Source organism: Cyprinodon variegatus, unplaced genomic scaffold, assembly GCF_000732505.1.
Source record: "Cyprinodon variegatus isolate N-32 unplaced genomic scaffold, C_variegatus-1.0 Scaffold25, whole genome shotgun sequence".
Classification (NCBI taxonomy): Eukaryota; Metazoa; Chordata; class Actinopteri; order Cyprinodontiformes; family Cyprinodontidae; genus Cyprinodon; species Cyprinodon variegatus.
The window spans coordinates 1009261-1033442 of record NW_015150478.1 but is presented as its reverse complement, the minus strand read 5'-3'; the positions used below and the strand labels follow the sequence as shown (position 1 = coordinate 1033442).

Sequence of the window (24182 nt, the reverse complement as noted above, 5' to 3'; positions counted from 1 at the left end):
AATAACAGTGGATTGTTTTTAATTTTCTTTTTTTGGAATGACTACGACCTGGATGACTGAGAAGCTTCACCAGCAAGTCTAAGAAGATGTTCATCCGCGACAGAGTGGTTTCAATTGAAAAGAAGTATAACAAAAAAGGGCAGCACACAAGGAGAGCCAAACAACAAAAAGTGAGATTTTTCTCAATATTCTCCATTTCCAAAATGTGTTTTTCTAATAATAGTTTAGTCTTTATTTTAACAATCAGTATTAAGGCTCACCTCACTCTAAATTACTCTAATGGCAAAAAACTAAATAAAGAGGTTATTGTGATGTTTTTAGGATAGAACACTTGAGCGCCTCTGCAGAACATTTTTCCCCCTGTCAAAGCCACCTATGGAGCTAGTCTACTTTTACCTGAAAGTATCTGCCCTGTCTTACAAACACCCAACTGGTCTTGGCAGAAGGCTGTCCTTTACTTGGAAGTTTCCACTGCTGATACGTGCATGTTCAGCATGAAGGGTTGCTGCAAAGTTAACGACATATGCAAGCAACGGCCCACTGTACATGCTCACCTAGCATGAGTGAATTCTGCTAACTCAAAGAAATGATGCAATCAGCTGGGTTTAGACAGAAAACCTTTTAACCATGCTGTCTGTATGATTGGTTGTAATGACATCATTGTAATAATTATGTCCCTGGTTAGCTGTGCTGTAAGGAATTCTTTTGTCCAGGGCTATAGATGTGCAAAGTAGGAGTGGTTCAATCTACGCAATTTAATAGAAATATACCTGTAGGCAAAATAAATCTGGTTCATTGTGCTGCTGAGAGTTGACTTTTCTTTCCTGAAGGCATCCACTGAATTTGCTACCCTGGGTCGTGAGCCATATCTGCAGTATCAAAAGCAGCACCTGGTAGTATGCTGTCTCACACCAGCTTACAGTATACATGACAATTAATATGTCTAAAAATCTGAAGTGAACCTATAACTGGTATCAACTTAATTTTTTTTCTGTTTTTACCCTTGTGTATCACTATGGTTAATCTTTTCACTCCTTTTAAGCATGACCATGCGATTAGAAATAATGAACCGCACAAGGAAAAAATAAATAAAAAAGATGGCGCCACTGCTGAAAGATTCCCTTTATACAGCCCATGCATTTAAAGGTTTAACAGTGTGAGTGTGTGAGAGCGAGACAGAGGAACAGTGTGAGCTGAGCTGGACCCCTGCGTCTCCTAGTCATTACAGCTCATTTGTCTGAGTGCTATTCCACTTGGCTGGGTTGAGTTAACAGTTTGCCCTGGCGCTCTCCACCCTCCTCTGAGCCGAACACAGCGACACATGTGGAGAGAAGGAAATGGGATCATAATGTATGACTTTGGGAGGGCTTCGTGCATGCAGATACTGCATAAACCCAACACAAAGTTACTATTTTTTGCCTCGCAATAGACCAAATGCACATATATACTGTACTTATGCTTTCTGAAAAAAAAACAAAAAACATGTGATTAAACTCACAGTGGCAGTAGCTGTTTAATCCTCCTGATCCCCTGGAAAGTCTAATGACAGCTAATCAGATGCACATCTACGGTCTAATTAACCAATTAGCAACTAATGGATTCACAAACGCTACACAAAATGCCACAGATTCATTGGGAGACACTCATAGTTTTCACTTCACCCAAGACTCTTTTTTTGGGCCAAATTAGGCCGACAGAAGGCTGTTAGCAGAGGACATGAGCTATATTCGCCCTGCCTTCCTGAGAGGTTCACAGCTGCAGACATGAGGTAAAAATAACATTCAAATCACTGATGTACGTCACAAGTAATACAATCCCCCAGCATGCTAATCACTCTGATTTTAAAATTGGATCAGACAGCCAATTTCTCTGCTCAATATAATTTTTGACTCCTTAATTATCATCTAATAAAATTTATGGCAAGAGCATCCACTCATTAAAATGCAGTAGAATAAAAAATGAGAGCAAAGCAAACCTATTTCTAGGAGCATGAGGCTGCATGGAAATAAACTTTATGTCATGGAATTTATGGGGGGTTTTACGAGTATAGTTTGGATGTAAATCACAGAGGAAAAAGTCTGCCCTGAATATTTCGTTTTTCTGTAAAAACAGTTATCTCTAACCCAGAACAACAGCAGACAGAGTAAAACAATGTGGTGACACTTTATGAGCCGTAAGACCAGGAGATGGAAAAAGTTCTGGAAAAACTTTAAACTAAAAAAAGAAAGAAAACAAAAACAACACAGCACAGCAGGAGAAAGCACAATGGCAGCTTCTCTCACGCTATCAAAGATATTTGATACATAATAACTGGTCTTTTTTTTTTTACCAATCTAATTGAAACATATTGCAACACAATGAAAAATGGATATTCAGAAGAAATTAAAGGTATAGTGGAGGGTGTTCTTTTTCTGGGCGCATCATTAAAATACGTGTTCCTCCTAATTCTCAATCATTCTGGTGATATGTTTCTATGCATGTGCACTTTCAGGTATGTGTGGTGAGCTACAGTTTCAGCCAGTCATTTAAGCTCACCTTTTTCACCGCAGTTCTTTTAAAATGGCCGAGGGTCGTAGGAGAAAAAGTGGCTACTAAGTGTATGAGAAGAAAAGAAAGGCTTCATAAGAGAGAAGAGGATCAGAGTGATTTTTGGGAGATTCTTTCATGCGATGGCGTACACTGAAAGCACATGTCCAGCTTCCCATTAATGCCTCGGATGCAAAGTTATTACTCGACAGGTAAAGTTTGAAAGCTATTTGGAGAAATCCGTTTCAGGTCTCTGCTAATAAAACAAGGAGAAATTGGCTTGTGCATGCTTTCGCACACGTTTAATAGGCATTCCCTCTCGGGAGCAGGTGCAGGGCTGTGCATGTGCATTTTTTTTAAGTGGAGAGGGCAGTTCTATTCATAAATTTGGGGAAATCATCCCCTATATCTTTAAGTTTTACATTAGAGAATATTTATAAACAAGGGAGCTGACTTCAATAAAAGTTGAACTTCCTGACAAGCTTTGCAAATAGACATCTTTTAGCTTTAGTTAGATGGTAAGCTAACTGTTAATCAACTTTTACTTTTAAGTTTAACACTTTACAAGTCCTTATCAAAGTGACACTTATTTGTATTTGTGTGGTTCTGTTTTCCAACAGTGTAGTTTAGCCACACAGCGTGAAGACCATCCTTTCAGATAGAGATTGACCGATAAATCTGCCAGCCAACATTTTTTACCAATATTAGCATTATTTTCTTCTACAGTATACAATCAAGCGTAGGTCAATTCATTTGTGCATTTAGTAGCTGTGCCTTGTGGTCATGTAAAGTGCATGCATTTCTGCACCCTCTATTTGCCATTCATTATTTATACTTTTTTGATATTTTAATAAAAACTATATTTCTTTTTAGTCAAATAGAGAATTGTGTAACATTTGCCATTGTTTAATTCATCTGTAAATCGGCTCAAAAAAATTTGCCATAAATATCAGTGATTGGCTAGACTAATGTGAAAATAATCTGTGTCAAATCTGGCCTTGAAAAAATTTTATTGGTCAATTCTAATTTCATGCATCTACTTCTTTTTTTTTAGCAAAGAAGTTGTCAAAAATGTTTACATTTGTTTCAGCACCATTAAGTTTCGATAAAAAAAACAGTACTGGGGTGACTATTGGAATGTGTGTTGTGATACAATAAGTGTCCCGATACTTGGCCTACATATGATATCACAATATTGCAATATCACTTTATATTGTGATATTTTACCCAACTATCAAAATAGAATTCATAGATAAAAAATGAAGTACTATATAAGGTTTGAGTCAGTCCAAGTCTTTTATTGTGACTGCCTTAACTGTGAAATGGTGGAGTAGTCCTCCAGAATGGTGGTGCAGAGCTATCCCATTCCCTTCATTGTTTTAGATAACATTTTTTGTTTTTTTAAATTGATATAAGTAACTGTAAGATTGATATTATATTGGGCAGCCGAAAATCCCAATTTTTCCTACACCCCTACTGGATACTTGGTTTACAGCTAGCTACCTATGCATAACAAGCACACTATATTTTATTACAAACATAAATATTTATGTCACTGTAAGAAATGTAATTATAAATCATTTGGAAATGCATTATTGTTGCACTCTGTTGAGATTAAATACGTTACTATTAAAATGAACCTGCTTTTTTAATCATGCAGTTCTAAGATTTAAATTAATTTTATGAGAGGCATGTTATGTGGCTCTGTAAGGCTTAAAGTAATGCAATGCTGCCGTTTCTGGGCCCTGCTGATCAGCTGGCTGAAACAAGGTTACCTCACCACCCTCTCACAAAAGAAGACTTGGTTGAAGGCAGTCATGTTTGCGTCATCCGTTCTAATCGACAAACTTATATTAATCTGTGACTATATAAAATAGTTTATCATGCAGTTTATCAAACTATTATAACTGTAATAAACATATGATCTATTATCAGCAGTAAGAATAATTGCTGCCTTTAGGTTAAACTAAAAGTAAACAGATCATTATTCAATAAAGAAGCTCCATGGCAGGGTTACACAAGGACTCACAGCACCAACAATCATCCACACACAATCCCTACTGGCATTTTGAAATGGAAAATGAACTCATACAAACAAAGAAAATGCAAACTCAGCACAGACATGCCTCAGACAGGATCTGAACTCAGGGCCACATTGCTCTGAGGCTGCTTTTCAAACCTCTGAGCCTTCCTTTAGAAAGCATATCCAACCACCTGCTATCAGTCCACTTATTATGCATGCTCTGAAAGATGACTAACTTGCTTTTTTTCCTCCCAACTCTGACATTACCAAAAATGACATCAAGAAAAGCATATTCTCTGTTCAGTAATATCTAATTGTGCATGAATTCTCAAATTAGACAACTTCTAAGTTGAAACAAAGATTATCTTTAATACTGACAAAATCTCTGCATGCACGTCTTTTGCTGACTCTCCTCATTCTTTTTATCATTGAAGCGTTACTAGTCCTTTATGTCACGGGAAGCCACCTGTGCCCCTCCCTCACCCTCTTTAGCCTTGCCAAATCCTTGACAAGCTTAATTCTAAATGGAATAATGAGCGTCTGGCTTAAAAATTACATGTTTAAAGATATCATTCATATGACTATTAGTCTACTTTGTACAAATTTGGCTTTTGTTTCTTGAAATGTACTGTTTATATATAGCTAAATAAAACATAGAAATGTTATGAAAAAGATAGTAGTAAACAAAACACTTATTGGAAGCAGGAAAAGTCATTAAAGGCGTTGGAGTGTTTAAAGTCAGGCTATATTCTTGATGTGTAAAGGATAGATAAAGGCCCCATTTCCTAAATGAAACCAAGATCAATGTGCAATTTCATGATTCAGATGAGAAAACTGCAGGGTATAAAAAATATAATGCAATAAAGAGCAGGAAAGCAATTCAATATACATCTTATGATGACATTAGCACCACCCATTGGACTAATTGGTTGATAGTAATTGCCCTTGCTGTTCTAACTTTTCTAGCTTAAAGAAACACTCCCAGTTCATAACTGAAGTGTAATAAAACATATACATAGGTTTTGGTGTGGAGGAAAATGGAATCTTTCACCACCTTTACTCTATACTCCTAAATAAAACCCAGCACAACCAATCAAAACCTAATTGGTAATTAAAGCATAGTTGTGGCAGTATCTACATAAATTATTTCTTTAGCAACATACACGTTTGCTAGAAATCATGAGTGAAAAAAACAACATAACCAAGATCTTTATTAAATAAGTATTAAACTAACTACAAATATACCGAAATATCCTCATCCACCTAAACAGATAGATTGGGTAAGCACAGAATATATATAAGCTTGGCTGTAAGCTGAAATCTTAAAGTATTTGTGGGTTTATAAACATAAAAATCTACTCCAGCTTAAATCCACTTATGTTCGACTAAAAACAAGATGGCCAATAAAGTTGCACTATTATAGATCAAGGTGGGAATTATAGCTGTAAGAAAAAGGCCAAAGTGACAAACCCACTGTCACGATCTGGCCTGTTTGCTCTCCCTTAATTAGTCATTCCTTTCACCTGTCGTTTTTTCCTCCCTGCCTCAATTATAATTCATTCCTCTCACCTGTTTCCTCTGGTTTATATTCAGTTCAGCCTGAGCATTCAGTGCCAGATCACTACTTGTCTTTCTGTTAGCCTGTCTGTTAGTATTATTTCCTTGGTTCGTGTCCTGGATCTTAGCTGCCAGTGGAAAGAGGGTTTTAGTGTTTGTCTCGTCTCCTGATCGTCCACTGTTCCTCCCCCGCGGAGTCCTCTGGGTTTTTGGCTCATTATGGGAGGAGGTTCAGTTTTTATCCAGTAAGCCTGGCTCCAGGGTGGAGACCAGTTTAAAGTCCTGCTTCAAGTTCCGGTTCCTACGTCCTGTCTCGGCTACCCTCTTCCACTGAGCCTGCCTGTCTGCACCTGATCCTGTCTGCTCCTGTGCGTGACCACCTGGTCATGCTTCTGGTCCCAGTCAGACTCTGAACCCTCCTGGGAGCCTGTGGATGCCTGGAAGTCTGGATCCTGCCATCCTGTTTCTGTTCCTGCCTGATCTGGATCCTGCCTGTTCTGTCTGTTCCTGTCTGTTCTGGATCCCTGACCAGGATCAGCTTCCAGCATGCCCTCTGGGACTGCAGCACCTGGGGACATTCTTGGTCTGGACTGTAAAACCAGGTAAGTGACCAACTCAGATAATCTTCTGTCAGATGATCGTGGTCACTTACCTGTGTTTCTCCCACTACAGAGTGTCTGAGATTGGGTGGTGCCCCGCCCCCCTGCCTGCAGTGTCCGCGAGCCACAGCTCCGCTTTTGTTTTATTTAATAAACGTTTGAACTTTCCTGCTGGCTGTCTCTCCTTGAATACTGGGTCCTTCTGTCCTCGATTCATGACACCCACAGCTAAACCAAAATAAAAATGGCTGTGCAGCTGATAATATAACATCTGTTTTGTCAGAATCCATGATTTAATCTTGAAAGAGGAACAGCAAGAACTAAAAGTTATTGTAATTTCTTGTGGTGTCTACTGCTACTGTATTTCATTTAATATGAGCGGCTAAAACCAAACTTTGGTATGTAGTACGGTGGCCGCAGGTGTAAATGATGAAACGTGTGTGATGCAAACTCCAAAACATGCAAGCACAGAAAACAAATGCAAAAGAAAAATGTGGCAAACAAGAAACAAGCTGCAAACAGGGGAAAATGTGCAGCAAATTGTGAAATGAGCTGCAAACACAGATATGAAGCAAATTCCAAAACAAACACACAAAAAAACAAATACAAGAGAAAAATGCTGCAATCGCAAAAAACAGAAGCAAAAACCATGCAGCAACCACAAATAAAATGCTAAAATCACAGAAAATTTTTAAAATAGTAAAAAGATCTGCAACTCGCTTTACAAAACATAAGTGCTCCAAACCACTAGAGGGAGTCGAACAAAGACCTGTCCATGACGGTCCAGCTGTTTGACAATTAAATTAAAGATAACAACTTTACCAGCATCAAAGGTTAACTTCCTGTTTTAAGTACTCTTACTGTATAAGTAGCTGGGTGTTCACCTGAACAATTAACTAGACTGGACTCACAACACTGAAGCTCTCTACAAGAAGGCTCAGAGCAGACTCTTCCTGCTGAAGAGACTGAAGTGCTTTGGAGTGCAGGGGGCGCTACTGAAGACTTTCTATGACTGTTGTAGCATTAGCCATCTTTCATATGGCTGTCTTTTGGAGCAGTGGCTTAACTGTAGCTGAGAGGAAGCAGCTGGATAAGTGGATCAGGAAGGCCAGCTCTGTGATTGGATGCCCTCTGGACTCAGTGCAGGACAAGGGAAACAATAGAATCCTAACTAAAATAACATTTCTGTTGGATAATGTCCCCCACTCCATGCATGAAGATGTTGCTAAACTGGAGAGCTCCTTCAGTGACAGAATGCTGCACCCTATATGCACCAGGAAAGATTATCAAAGATCCTTCCTCCCAGCAGCTGTAAGACTCAATAACTATTATTTCTCCCAACAACCTCAATAAGTTGTTACATTCATGCTGATTTTGCACAGTTTCTACCTTAGTCGGTTAAATAACATTCTGTTGTCATTTTGCACATCTCTGATGTTGCTTTTTTTTAAATATCCAATACTATTTTTTCTGTCCAGATGGACAGTATTTGCAATGTAAAAACACTGTACAGTACAGTACAGTATCTTATTTGTTTTATTTTCTTAACGCTGTCACTTGTTCTGTTATTTTTATACATTTTTAGGTCTACATTTGTGTGACCACTGCTGCTATAATCTAATCTTTTGGTGCTGTAAAACCACAATTCATCGTGGGACAATACATTGCTTTTCTATTCTATTCTATTCTATTCTATTCTATTCTATTCTATTCTATTCTATTCTATTCTATTCTATTCTATTCTATTCGGTCCAATAAGGTTTGCTCTTTTTTTGACTTATTGGTCCGGAGCACCTCACATTGTTAGAACACGTTTACAGATGATTTTATAATTAAAGTCACTTTCTTTCTCTTTCTCTGGTTGCTTCTCTGTTTGCAGCATTTTTTGTTTTAATTTTTGGTTGATTTCAGGTTTTTTTCTACTATTTTTAGTAATTCCAGCGTTTTGTGTTTGCAGTGTTTTTCTGTTGCATTTGATTTTATGTGCATATTTTGGAGCTTGCACATATGCAATGCATATCCATATGGCATACATATTTTTGCAGCTCGTTCTGTCACTTACTGCGCATTTGCAACTGTCAGCCACTGTAAGGCAGGCACTAGGCGAGTATTCCAAGATTAATAATGAGCAGAACTAAACCATTGCTACACATTCCTTATCTGGCTTGCATAAACTGATACGAAAAATGGTAAAAAGTCTGGTGGTAACTGTGGAGGAGCTGCATAGTAAAAAGTTCAGGTGGAAGAATCTGCCAGAACACCTATGAACTGTACCGTTAACTAAAAAATGGCCTCTATGAAATTGTGGCAAAAAAAGAGAACTAATGTAACAGTTCAGAAAAAGAAATGCAGGGAAAGCAGCAAAGCTGGATGATGGTGCCCAGATCAGCAGTATATTCAAATTAATGTTTCAGGATGCTAAAAAAATGCTGAACACCTTAAATACACCACCCCGACAATGAAACATGGTGGTGTTTTCTTTAGCTGGTAAAGGGAATCTGGTTGTAATAAATGGGTTGACCCTCTGGACCATCCTTTTAATTTGTACACAATCTAAATAAACGTAAACTCAAGAGTTTTTCTGCATGGCCGAAGAGATTTCAGTCTCTAGAAGTCTATAACTGCTGGAACCAAGGACTTGAAGCTAAGATTGCAATAAATACTGGTTCTGTGGTATACTGATTCACAGTACATATGAATGTCATGCTTTTGTTGTTTAATGTAAATCAAAGGATTTACAGATCTTTGCAAGAAAGGCCTCTCTCTGCAATGGCAAAGAGTTAACTTCAAGCATAACTACATCAGCTTAGGCTGGAATTAAAGAAGATCTCAACTAATATTTTGTCCAATAAAATTAAGTTAAGATTTCGGTGCTAAATAAAGTCCAAGCAAATCATATTTATCCCAAATAAGAAGAATGTCAGTGTGAGATCCTTTATAAACATGCTCATGCACTAACTCACATACAGCCCCACACACAAACTGACGCCTCAATACATCCACGTATTCACGAAACCCACTAGTTCACAGATTGACTACGCTCAGCAAGAAGTGCTTCACGGATGGCAGTTTTTCTTTCTTTTTCCGCTTGACAGACTTATCAACCAAGCTCAGGTGGTGCCCCATCTGCTTGCGTTCATTTAAAATCCACACACAAGCACACAGACGCACAGTCACTTACTGCTTACACAAGAAGACACATGCCCAAGAAATAAGCTCAATCAAATGTCTGCCCTTCAAATTTCAGTTCTGATCTCCTGGGCCTTTCGTCTCCCTTCCTTCCTCCCTCCCTCCCTTCTCATCCTTGCTGACCACGTAGTGACCTCTCCTCCTGTTCTTCCATGTCCTTTCACTTTCACATCCTCTGTGTGTCAGCAACACTTTCCAATAACCTCAAACTCTCCTTCCAGTCTTTAGTCCATCTTTCTCACTGTCACTACTTCAACAAAACCCAGCTACCAGCACCATTCTGAGGAGAGCCCACTCTGTCCAACTGAACAGATGGTTCAGCAAAATCTACATGCAGGCATAAAGCCATATATGCTGCTGTGAAACAGTATTTGCCCTCTTAAAACTTTCAGTCTGTTTTTTCATGGTTGTTTTAGATGATTATTATGCTTTTATAATGAAAAATAATAAAACAGGCTTACATTATTTATAATTTTCAACTATATAAGACCAAAATCAACCTGCCCAAATTTGGAAAAAATAGTTTCCCTCTCTACATCACTCCTTGTTCCCACCTTGGCAGTCTTTAACTGCCTCTTCCCTTGCCAATAACACACTTGATACTTTTTTTTTTTGCTTGTGTTAAGCTTGTATTAAGGTAATGCTAAAGTGGCTTAATTTGATTTAAATCCAAGCTTTGACTAGGCCGCTACAAATAGTTTTTGGGGATCTCTGGTTTGCTTCTGATCATTTTCTGCTTGCATAACAAGACCTTACCTTATCTCAGTGTCATAAAGTGATCTCCACACATTTTACTTCTGGATTTTCAAGTAGTGAGCAGAATTCCTGGTTTCAATAATTACACCACAGCATTCCAACCCGCATTGATGTTGGAATAATATTTGTTTTTTTCCCCTGAAATTTGCATTTAGTTTTAAACCAGATTTGATGTGAAAAGTTCCAGTTATGTCATGCAAAGGTTTTTTGGCATGTGTGTTGTTATTGGTTCCTATTATTTTCTATGTATTCACATATAGTTTAGAAATCACCAATGGTTGCCCAGTCTCTGTTTTATTGTTGAATCATGTGCATGGAGCTTAAATGAGCAAAGTTAAGCCGACATTGGTATATATGTAAATGTTCCTCCTGTATTTGTCATCAATGGAACAGTTTCTATAGACCAGCCACTCATAGGAAGGCTCCCCACTGTTACATGTTTTTATTCTATAGTGGGTAATGGCACTCACTGTTGTTTACAGTCTCAAAGTTTAAAACATTACTCTTTCCAGACGATACTTGTTAAGTTTTTTTTTCTTTTTTTCCTCATATTTAATTATTTATTTACTTGGGCATTTAAAGATCATTAAATTTAACTGATGCTGTCAAAAAATGTGTTATTTGTGTGATTTCGGTATTATAAATACTTGGCATTAAAATGTGGCTGTGGAACTTTTACACAGTTGGAACAGTTAGTTTAAAGATAAATCGTGATATATCAAGGGTAGTTGTTACTTTTTCACATTTCAGAACAAATAAGCAAAAACCAATAAGGGTTGCAAACTGTTTACGTTCATGCCATGATCTAAGCTCCCACAGCAATGCAGAAGGAACAAAGCATATTTATTTCCCATACTGCAGTATATACAAAAGCACCGACTTTATCAAACAGACAAATATGTAGATAAAAGCCGAGGTAGTAAGTCATGGTAACGACTTCAGCTTTGAATGAGTTCAAACTTCTTTAGTAAAAAAAATAATATGTTTGCATATCTTAATCAATAAGCCGTTGGCATAAAAAGCAGAATGAATCTATTCATCCTAGCAGCGTTTATTAATTCTGTAGTAAAGGCCATGAACGGCTGTGAATCAGTGCACACTTCATCCTGCATAATGGGAATATAGACCATATAAGATATGCACATACAAAACACTACAGCAAGGGCCTCAACAGGAAACGCTTCAAGAAACTGCTGAGAACAAAGAGAAACTAGAGGATCGTGGATGAGTAATGGGATGACAATGAGCACCTGAGACGCCACAAACATATTGTCTCCAGAGGCCAGCGATTTTTTTATGAAGCCCCAGGAGACTGCGTTGAAGACGATTAAAGATACAGCAATACTGACTTGATGCAATTTTCCAAATGTTTGTTTACGGGCAAATAAACGCACCGGCTGGACTACAGCACTGGCTGCTAAACCGACCTCTCCGTAAAGTGCCATTTGTTAGGCAATTATCCCTATTCTGCCAAGCAGAAAATAACTTCAGCTGAATGGTGAGGTGTGCTGGCACCAAACTCATAATACCACGCAGACACTATAATTAGGCGGCTCTTTACAAGGGAAAGAATGTGGTCCGAGATGACCCTGTAGAAGAAGAAAATCCTACAAATCCTGCAGCAAAAAGCAATTTGCCCTTGCCGTTCAATTTTCATAAATTATTCTATGGTTTTAATGATGTAAACAAAAACGGTCATCAGGATGGACGTCAAACGCGGTTGGTTGCTTTCAAAACACACGAGCACATCGACCCAAGTTAAAAAAAGAGTGTAGATCTTTATGGATCCATTGGTGTTCAAAAGTATTGATAACCCTGGAGCTTTTTCAGACTTTCTCATGCTGCAGCCATAAACTATTGAAACAGAGTGACAGACCAACAGAAAGTGGTGCATAATTATAAAGGGGAAGGAACATGAAACATTCCCCTTTAGTTGAGCTTTCTTCACTCACCAACTGTAATGAATTTAGTCTTAGTATAAATAAAGCTACTTTTTTATTTTTGTTTTAGACATTTGTGTAAAAAAACAGCATAAAAAAAGAAAAAAAAAGCCTAACAAAGGCCTGACAGGTGGCAAAACTATAAAAGTGATCAAACAAAAGGCTTTTAATCCAGTTCTATCTTTTCAAGTTGAAAAGATATGAAATGCCTATCTCTAGATGTGCAAATGAGGTGTATAACCTGGCACAAGCCAGTTTAATTTAGTTCAATTTGAATTCTACATAGTATCCATCAGGAAAGACTCCTGTGGAATGTGTTTGCCAAAGAGAGGAATATTCAATACAATTCTTCGAGCTGATTGGGTAAATCACAAAGTGACACATGCCTCCCATATGGAGAGTTTAGCCAATCAGCAGCAGTAGCATCTGCGACACATCAAATTCTTTATTTTTCACAACAGCGAAGTTAAGTGATAAATCAAACTTGCCAAATCCAGTCAGGAGGAACATGCAAACATTTTCCCCTAGAAGGGAAGTGTGACCTAGTGGTTAGGGTATTGAGCTTAGAAACTAGAGGTTTTGAGTTCGAGCCCCACTCCTACGGAGTGACACTCTTGGTCCCTAAGCAAGACCCTTAACCCCACACTGCTCCCCAGGCGCTTCTGCAAAAAGACAGCCCACTGCTCTCCAAGGGGATGAGATATATGTAGGGATTTCACTTTGTTGTTCTGTACTTGTGACAGTGTAATGAAAATAAAAGCTGGAAAAAAAATGCAAAGGCATAAGTCCTGTTTCCTTATTTGTTCTATATTGTTCTTCTGCCTGCGGTCCATGCGTTAACATCATACACCAGACAGCATTTCATTGGTCCAAAGCATTTCTGTATGGAGGCTAACGCTTCATTTGGCTTCTGAAAACATGTATTCCAAAAATGTAAAAAAAAAAAAAAAAAAAACAATCCAATGGGCTTTGTTTCCAAGTTTAAAGATGTTTAGCTTCTCATCCAGGAAGCTTTTTCAATTCAAAATGGAGGAGTTCAAGAGTTTGTCATTCGCAAATCTCCCTAGAATTTATCTTGCTGGCAAGGTTGGAGGGCCTGATCCTCAGAACTTTTGCACATCTTAAAAAAGATGCAAATTTCTTTCTACATGCTAAGTTATCTTTAAATGAGGAGAAAACTAATTTACTTGTGCAATTCAGAAGACAGAATTTGGAAATCTTTATTTTGCGTCTTTGTCTTCTTCGATCTGCAGGTCATATTCTAGTGACCAAATTGGACAAATGCATGGGCGGAGGATATGCAAATGAATAAATTTACCATATGCAAGGCAATTTTCAAAATCAATACTCAACTGCAGATGCAGATTTTGCATCTTTTCTTAGTATAAAAAAAAAAATTAGAAGCAAACTGACGTGAAAATATCTGCAGTTATTGTTGCTACAAATGAGACATTGGTTTATGACATAACTAATAACAATAGAAGAATAATACTAATAAAGAAATAAGCTTCTACACACGGGCATAAATCAATGCAGCATGATAACAGACGATCTTTATATAATTAAACCAAAACTATGAAAATAATTGAATTTAAATACTGTGGTGCGTTTACAAAAAAAAATAACTTACTGCACAAATATCTTCACATTTGTGCAGCCCTCTTCAGTACCATCTGTAACGTGTCAATTTTTTGAAACTACTTCAAAAAAATTGCATGTGCAATTTAGCGCCTCTTATTTGGAATATTTGAAGATCAGGCCCAAAAATAATAATATTCTTCTCTCTATGTTAAGGCGCCACTGTGTTTTGACCAGCTACAAAAACAAAAAATAGAAACAATACACAAAAAAACTTTAGTTGTAACAGGAAAAAAATTGTAAAACAAATGGTGGTATGCACACCATGCAAGAGTCAGTATCTTAAAAAATAATAAATGCTTTTAAGTAAACATGTTTTTTTCTTGTCATCCATTAGATTCAGAAAACAAACAAATCCTTCCAAGAATTTAGAAATATATCCTAATGTAGATGCACACATGCGAGCATCAACATTATGGGTTTCTGAAATATTACTTTCCAGTTGCAGGCTAAAATCAATAGAATGCACTGACAGGTCAAGGTATTCTTGTGGAAATCTGACCTCTACGCCACAGGGATGCTGTAAACCATGAATAGTGGACGTGTGTGTAGGTGTGGAGTAGCCAACGATGTTTTATAAATCAGTTTTATGTGAAGCAGATCATGTGTGTTGCACCAAAGCTGAAGAAGACAGGGGAATCTTTTGGTGTACCTGCAGAAAGTCTTGGTCGGGTCCTGGGGGTCTGCATTTCTTGCCGTGCGTGGGGCAGCATGTGGTAACGTTTGGCTTCGTTGACAAGATCCCGACACGCCTCCGAGGATTTGATCAGCTCCTCGTTATCCACTACATTGAGCAGGTAGGACGGATGGATGAAGGGAAGACGAACCACTGCCAACAGCTCGGACAGATGCTGTGGAGACACAGAGAGAAAATGCTTCTTATACATTTCTCTCGACTCAACAGGTATTTTTTTAAAAAGATGCAATTATATCTGAAAAAGCTTTGCTCTATTAGTGTGTCGAAACTTGGCGCCGGCAATAATTTGTGGCAGACCCTAAAAACTGCAGTTCATTACAGTCATGCTTCCCATTTCAGTTTTAACATGTGTGGAGCACAAAACGTTTAAAAAGGACAGAAAAATGAGGAAATATGGCCTGAAATTCAAACCCTTTTATCTATCAAATTTACTGTCACAGCCACAGGAGAACAAAAATAACCCAGAACTGAAACAAGTTAGGAGGGCTTGCTTTTAATTTAGTGTCTAAAAAGAATACATGGAGTGAAACAGAAACTAAAGTGACATTTAAAAAAAAAACTTTTCCACACAGTCAAGCTTTCTTTCATATTCCGAATTTAGTCTCACAGGGAGCGCTCAAACGAAGCAGCAGGGGGTATCTTACTTCCAGCTTCTGGTGACTATTTTTTTTCCCATTTCCAATTAAATCTTCCATCAAATGGAAAAAAGGTTCTTTCTGCAGTTAAATTAAAAGTTTCCTCTACTCACCCCCCCCATTCAAGCCAAAACACTGAAATTCCATTGGAGAAGTTTGTCTTTTGTTAAAAAAAAAAATTTTTTAGCTTGTAAATGCTTTATTTAATTTCCAGTGAAGGGAAACAGGTTTGTGGCGAATAAACCTTTAAAGACACGTGGTATCACAGCACAATTATAGCAGGAATATTTATATTTTAATGTTTAGTTCCCCTGTTCATTATTCTATACAAAAAACGTTCAAATTTAGTTGATGTTAAACCTTGGCCTAAGTGGTGCTTAGATCTGGATTTTGATTTGGCATTATAAATATAGTATCTTAGAAAGTGATACACTGTTCCCACAAATGCGGAAAAAGAAACATATTAATACTAAAATAAATAACTGGGCTGTATTTTCTAACATAAAATAATCAAGGGCTGTGAATACTTCAGCCAGGCTCTGTATATTGGCCCTATCTTGGCTTCTACATATGTGTTTATATAGAAGGTTTTACACAGTAGCAGGGTATAGTGTTACAGGAGTCTTGTTTATAGCTATAGCTGCAGAGAGGTGCTTTTTTTCCTGCTCTGTGAGTGCAAGTATATGCGTGTCCCTGTGGGAGTCGACAGTAAAAGCTGTAAACAAGCTTGGACAAAGCGACAGGGAGCTGGGTGAAGGCTGACCCCTCTGACCCTTTGGCTCAGAACGAAGTGACCGAGGCGAGCAGGGAGAGCGACAAAACAACAGACTCACAGAAACATCATTCAGGGGGACAACAAATAATCAGCCAACATTCTGCCTGGGCTGCTCTCGCTCCCACCTGAGGTCTTTTTACTCTGCCATGTGCCCCATTTGTTTTCTAGCAATGTCGTCCTCTCATCTGACCAAACAAAGGAAAAAAAGAAAAAAGACCTGAGAGGCAGAGATGAGAGGAGAATAAATGGATAGGACACAAGAAAGTAGGTGGGAGGATAAAGGAACAAATAGGAATAGCGGTAGTTTAAGGATAAAAACTGCATGCTTAGGCAATTTGAAGACAACACGAGGAGAGGAGAGTGGATTTGATGTTTCCACAGGAATCAGAGCTTTATGCTGATGACATTTCCTGTCCACCAGCATGCTTGAAGCCAAATACTGTCCTGCATCTGGGACTGTGTGCTTTCCCTCACCCTCGAATGCACCCAGCACGCTTTATTAAACAAACAACTCAATAGCCACATAAACACTTGCACTTGCTTAAAGCATAAACTAAGGAAGCCAAGGAGGACACAGCCAATGCAAGCTCTGTCGATTTCTGAGAAACTCCTGTACGGAGACTTTGAGGTCCAGATTAGCCAGTAGTTTAAATTAAAGAGGGTAGAGGAGGATTTGCCCAGTAGTTACTCATTCATGGCACATTTGAATGGATGGATTTAAGCTTCAGGCTTACTCCTCTGAACTTCTGGGCAAACTACTTTTCACCAGCTCTGCTAAAACGTCACTCTCCTTATTTATTTAGAGCATTTCAAAAGTTAAAATATTGTTGCTGCCAACTTATAAAACAGATAATGTTGTTCTCCCTAATGAAAGAACAACATGTCCTTGTAATAAGCTATTTCAGTTCTTTAGATTCTGTGTGCAGGTCAGGTGGAGACCTAAACTAGGTCCCCCGGTGACTGTTCTGACCCCAGGAGCTAAATTAAAGCTGTGTGGACCAATTTCAGCCAGGTGGCAGAACTGAAACAATGGGGCTAAAATGCATGAACCTCGAAATGCTGTTCCTCTGCTATTCAGCCGTTCACCTTTACAACATCCAGCAGATGTTTGCTTTTGACTTCTGGTGTTTATAATTGGAAAAATTACATTTTTTAGATCTTACAAATTTTTGAATCATTTAAACCCATTATGCACTGTAAAAGCAAACATTTTTTTGTAAGAAAGAAATAAATTAAAAGGATTTCAAGACACTGAAAATCATTACATTATTCTACTTCAGTTTGTTTTCCAGCTACCACACCTTTACCGCTTTAATCGACAATTTATGATATAAAAAGTAGGAAATTTAATCTCCAATATCATTTTCTTAGAACTTAAAGTTTATGCCTCAGAAGATAATGCAGTTTACCTCTCTACAGTATAGCACCTAATGCTTAAATAGAGCAAGTTAAGTGACAAAGCAGCTTAAACTTACTTCATAAAACTTCTCTAGCAGATGGAGACTTTTTTTTTTTTATTGTTTGCTGGTTTTCAGAGTTGAACCATTTAAAGTTTTCTGTTTGACTCCAGGTTCCTCTGTTAATTTAAGCACCCTTCAGCATTTGCTTTATAACTACAAAGCCCCCATGTAAAATGTTTAAAAAGCTTCCTCTAAAATATGAAAATGTAGAACTTACCTTACTGACTTATGTAAGTTTTTTTTAACTTCAACCAGATAACCTGCCCTTCATCAGCTCTCTATAACAACCTTTGGATTGTGTTCCTCGTCAATATGGCTTGAGGGAGAATGGCTGGATTAATTTGAGTGAATTAATCCCAGCAGTGCAGGCCTTTTTGTGCACAGTCTGACAGCTCCTTTCCTCATATGTTACAAAAGCAGCCATGTTGGGTTAATTGGTTTCTCCTAATTGACCGAAATAGTGTGTTTGGCCTGTATGGCTGTTTGCCTTCTGTGTCTTTGTGCTGACCATCTGATAGACCAATGGGTTTGTGTTTTTCTATCCACCCCCTGATGACAATTGGAACAAGCTTGAATGCCACATGCCCTGTGACATGAAAGCAGGCATGAAAAAATACGTGACTGAGATGGACACACTTTCCATTTGAAATTACTGTATAAAATTTTTACATGAGGCTTTAACAAAATAAATAAAAAATTGCAATAAGATGTTGTTTTTTGACAATATATTTACAGAGGTTTAAGACCTTATAAAGGACTACGTTTTAAAATTAATACAACATAAGTGACAAAAGATCTAGCTGTATGTGTTCGGTCCTTATCATAAAGGAAGATGTGTTTTTTTTCCAATCCAAATTCTTTTGCTGCTTAACAAGTTTTTTTTATGCATGGTCTTATCCTCAAATCTATGGAAGCAAATCGTTACCATATTTCTAATTAAAAAGCATTCTTAGAAATGCTTTTTCATTTTAGGAATGTGGCTGCATAGTTTGACTCATAAATTAAATTAGTACTCAATAATCCTGTTTGCATTTTGATTTTCATCCTTTTCACACTGCTCATCCTTTTACTTAATTAAAATGAAAAAGAGAATGACATTTGACATTTATTTTTCAAAATGTACCCCAGCAAATACATACCAAAATTCAATTTGAAATGTAAAATTTGAAAATGAAAAAGCATTTCCAGAAATGCTTTTTCATTTTAAGAATGTGGCTGCATTACTTGACTCATAAATAAAATTATTAATCAATCATCCTATTTGCATTTGCATTTTCTTCTTTAAGACTGCACATTTTATGCCATAATCAAAGAGAAAACACAGCCGACATTGCTTTTTCGTTTTTGTGGTCTGCCTGCAAAGTACTGTCCATAACTCGAAAACGAAAAAGCATTCTGAGCGGCGGGAGCAGCAGAGTGACATCAGCAACTGCTCTTCCTCAGGTCCTTGCTGACCGGGCTACCCATCTTGTTCGGTAGGGGGCGTCTGCATTGCTGGCACGCTACATTGTAAGCGTGCCAGCAGGAAACTGGTTGAATTGCCGGGTCTGACTATTGGGACGTACTGAACAACCACAATGACCAAAAGCACTTGCTCTAAAGCAGCAGCGGCCTCCTTCAGTAGCTCTGCCACTGTTTTGGTAATTTAAGTTGTGGCGTTTTATTTTTAATGTGTACATAATGCTTTTTATGATGACATGTATTCCCAAATGCTTTCTAATGAAACTTTACATACAAACACTTTGTGGTATTGAAGACACACTTTTTCATCTATTTCTGATCTCAAATTTATCTGTTTTTCCCTTAACCATGACATAAAATCTCATTAAATTACACTGAATGTGGTGGTTGTAAAGAGAGAAAAAACAAAGAATATGGTTGTTTGTATTGTTGCAAGTTTGCAAGTAACACTAGGATCATGCAAACCTGACCCAAGTGTTAAGAAAACTTATGTAACAACAGAAACAAATTCTGATAGATAAGCCGGTTTCCACAGATAAACTTTGTTGAATAAAATATGATAAAGTCTCGGTCACTGGAGATCTTGTTTGTTTGGAGAAGAAAGGCCTGAGCAGCAAAAATAAGGTTTGTTTTAAAAAATGATTTTGTTAGAGTGACAGAGAAATACAGCTTACTGTAAAACCACGCACCCACACACAACCCAAGAAGTTCTCCATACCATAAATTTCATTTTCTTTTAACTGTGGAAAACTATAAAAAAAAATAGAATCCCACAAAACCGTCTGCAAGCCTGAGCTCCATACTAACCCACATCTGTTACAGCCTCTTTTAGCTTGCCAGATATCATTTAACGGCAGTAAAACTACCTCAGAGAGCATCTGTTCTGTGAAAAAAAGCCAGACTTGTGATGCTACATACAAACAACAACAAATAAATAAATAAATAACATCCACCAACTGAGAGCACCTTGCATGAAGACCAGGAGACTGAAAGCAGAAATCTAGAATTGGTTACAGTTGGATGCAATATCTTCTGCAGGATTTTAGTTCACTGGAGTCATTTTGGGACATATAGTACTATAAATACAAAACAATTTACAGTAATTATTAATTAGTGTGGTGTGAACAGTCTGAAATTTGATTTTGTTTGTTGGACTTCCTTGTAAAGTAGACACCGAAGGCCTGAAGTATAATGAATAAGAAAGAATCATATTGTAACTGTGTATGTGTTTTAAAGTGCAGCTAGTTGCTTTGCAAACTTTAAAACTGAGGCATTTCATTCAAATCTCTCTCTTTGTCTTTGTTTTTGATGAATAAATTAAACAGAAATGGGCAATTACTCTCCATTGCTAGTTCTAACCAGCCACCTATAACACCCACTACTTTTTCCACTTCACCCTTCTCTATTCACCTTTATTCCTGCTCCGCGGTCTTCCTCCCACACATGCATATACAGGCATGCAAACCAGAGACGGTTCCACACTTCTTAATATTCAAATATAATCTGCCAGACCGAAAAAAGCCAGAAGAAAATACAACAGGAATCCTGCTTTGTGTTAGTCATTGAACTCCCCCCCTCAAACAAAGCAGCAATCTATTAGAATATATTAATATTTGATGCAATATTTCCTCTATTTGCTGGAAAATTGGTGTTCTAATAAAATCAATCACAAAATTTCATTTTAAGTACTGTACCTTTGTAGTACTATAAACCTATGAGCAGATGGAGACAATACCAAACATTAATGATCAAGCCATGGTAAAACTTTGGGACCTGTTCTGTTAGCTACAAGTAAATTATTTTTGGCCATTTATATGCTTTAGTGAGGAGTTTGTGAGACTTGAAATGTTTCAACTTTTAACTTAAAGAGGCATTACGCAGTTTTCTAATTATGCTGCCTACTGTGGCGAAAACATGGCACTGTAGTATTCTTCAGTCGTTCTCTTAGCTTGTGTACATACTTGGCAAGGTTCTTTTTTCTTACTTTTTTCCCCTTATGTGGAGTTGCCATTGGTGTCCGGCAGTGTAAAGCTGGATGCCAGTCACTTCTGAACGTCCACAAAATCCAATTTAAATATTATGCATCCATTGTTGCTAGGTCGGACCCATGCAACATTGATGGACTTGATGTCACATCCGCGAAACAGCGTGGTATTTTCAAAAGTGAAATAAATTCAGGAAATTGTAACAGGCTTACAGATGTATCAGTGCTGAACTATGGGGGATTAATAAAGTATCTATCTATCTAGATATCTATCTAGTCTGTCTGTCTATCTATCTGCTCATTAAGTTATGTTGTAAAGTATCAAATAAAAGCTCTATTTTGAAGATATACATAATGTCTTACATATTGTGTCTTTAGGGTATGTAATTTATTAAAATATCATCTTTAATTGTACATACAATAGCTTATCCTTAAATACTTTATAATAGCAGTGGTGTTTCAGGTTAGGATATTATATCATTTAGCTAATTTTGTAAGAACTCTAGTATGATGATGTAAATAAGATTTCTTTTACTTTGCAAAATGCTGAAACCTCTAATGGTGGAAAGAAGGATCTTTTTAACATAGACGTCCTTTATGCAGGTAATATCAATTAGGGCTGTAGTGGGGTTAAATGTTTTGGGTTAAACTTATGAAAAAAATGAAATATCTCATGACATTATTCTAAAAATTAGCTTATGGCCATGATCAAGACTTTCTAACATGAGCCATTCATGGGTAACTCAACAACCCCCAAAACATGTCGAGTTTAAAAGGTGCACTTCCATTCTTAAACTGAAAGCACAAGCTTATTCTTGTGTTCACAGCTTAAACTTTATTATTAGCTGTGCATTAAGCTAAAATCAAGCCAGAGAATATTAAAATAGGCTAAAAAATAGGAAGATTATCTTCCAGTGTGTGCAGAGAAAGAATAAATGTAGGCTATAACACTAAGGTGAATTCAGAATAACTGCAAAGTCAAGAGCACTGTACTGATAAACTCAGTGCTGTCAATGGTGTGGGTTGCTTCATTATCTGGCATTACCCTAATAATCTAAAAGAGTATGAAGCCCTTTAAAAAAAAATTAAAAATTGTATCAATGATTTGTATGTAAAAAGCATGACCAAATATCTACTTTTAAATAATTCAGATTGATAACAATGGGAAAAAAACTGTTATATACTTAGAAATTTACATTTATGAGATGCTGTTAATTTAATGCTTAACCTATGAAACATTTCTACAATCAACCCTCAAATTACCATTGTCCTAAATGAATCACTAAATGTTCCAGTTTTTAAACCAGCTGTATCAAACTCCAGTCTTGAGGTTGGTGTCCTTCTCATTTAGATGTGGCTCTACTTTAACACACCTGAATCTAATAATCAGGTCATTAGCAGGACTCTGCAGAAATTGACTGCATGCTGAGGAGGTAATTCAGCCATTTGATTCAGGTGTGTTGGACCAGAGACATGCACATCTAAATCTCCAGGATACCGACCCATTAGGACTTGAGTTCGACGGCCCTGGTATAAGTGTAAACAAGAAGAAAACCTTTCAGTGATTATTTTTTTTCCTCAAGGCTTCAAGCTATACTTAAGTCAAGTTTAGTCATATGACCTTTTACCATATGAATAAACATAAAACATAAACATAACTAAAACATAAGTGAAAGTCTGTATTTCTAGATGTCTTCCTGAGCATTAGCCATGGCCGCCACTGTAGTTGCTTTTAGTGTCCACAGGAAGCATGGAAAGTGCTCACACTAGATGGATTTCTTATAAACAGTGTGCAAAAACCTTTTAATGCTCATTCTTGCCATTAAGTTACATTTATGTGATAGGAACAAGTTAAGTGAGAGTGCTGGCATCACTCAGGCCAGTGAGAAGAGGTGACAAGCTTCCAGCTCAGTTTCTCTCCATCTCCAACTAGCTCTTCAACAATCCCTGACCCCTGCATGAGAAGAAAGAGTAAATAAGACACCATCCCCTCCAGACGTATGCTTGACCTGTTGTATTTATTATTGCAGCAATTCATTGCAGCAATTTGGTCGTGTTAAACTCAAGAGACAGGCAAACCATACAAACTTAAACAGTATGCCAAGAGCAGGAAAATGAGCCTTATTTATACAATCTGTCACATTTCTAATGGGGAATTCAATATTTTTCTAACACTTTGAACACATGGAAGGTATCCACAGGAGACTGACAGCATATGGTGATGCTTCTTTTAGCTTGTCGGCCCAATCGTATGCTTGTCTGTGCCTCATTCTCCCTGGACAGGAGGCATTTATGGGGATCCTTATGCATATCTATTTTATTTGATGATGTGAAATCTAATGTGCGACTTTAAATCTAATGGTCTCTAGATTACACACACTGAGTGAGAGCACAAACACAGCAGGCCAAGATTTTCAGTGCCAGCAGAAAAACCATGCCTTTCAGCCACGTCCACATGCAGTTATTGCTAAACTTGCAGGGAATCCACTGCTGCAAAGCCAGCCTGCACTGTTCTCTTTCTGCTTTATCCAGACTTTCAGAGAAACAAATACTCAGGCAGGTGGACAGTAGAATTGAAAAGGTTGAGTGTGGTGAAAGACAAGGATAAAGCATCTAACAGGGAGCCTCTAAGATCTGTCAGAAGCAACAGAGAAGCAGCCGGGGGTCCGCTAACACAGATGACAAATGTCCGCTGAGCATTTCCCATTCCACTACTGTCAGCAAGGACTAACGCTTCTTACTGTGCGGGTGTATGTGTGATGATTCAGAGCCATGGTGGCTTCCAATAAATGACACAAAGGCTTCTATTTGCTCTGCTCTTAGCAGATAGCAGCGTGCTTCAGAGTAAAAAATGGACAACCTGAAGCCCAAAAAACATGCATTATAGGAGAAATAAAAACCCACGCACTCCTCTAACTGCAAGTGTGCATCGAACAGAGGTT

At 37.6% G+C, this 24182-nt stretch overlaps 1 protein-coding gene across 4 annotated transcripts in view; it reads right to left on the bottom strand.

Moving 5' to 3' along the window:
* Positions 1–24182, bottom strand: part of klhl29 (kelch like family member 29) — a 350083-nt gene that overhangs the window by 86786 nt on the left and 239115 nt on the right. For all 4 annotated transcript variants that reach the window (XM_015395203.1, XM_015395194.1, XM_015395219.1 and 1 more), the window contains one exon: positions 14881–15079. In XM_015395203.1, coding sequence (XP_015250689.1) covers positions 14881–15079 — 199 coding nt within the window. The remainder of the gene's footprint in view (positions 1–14880; positions 15080–24182) is intronic.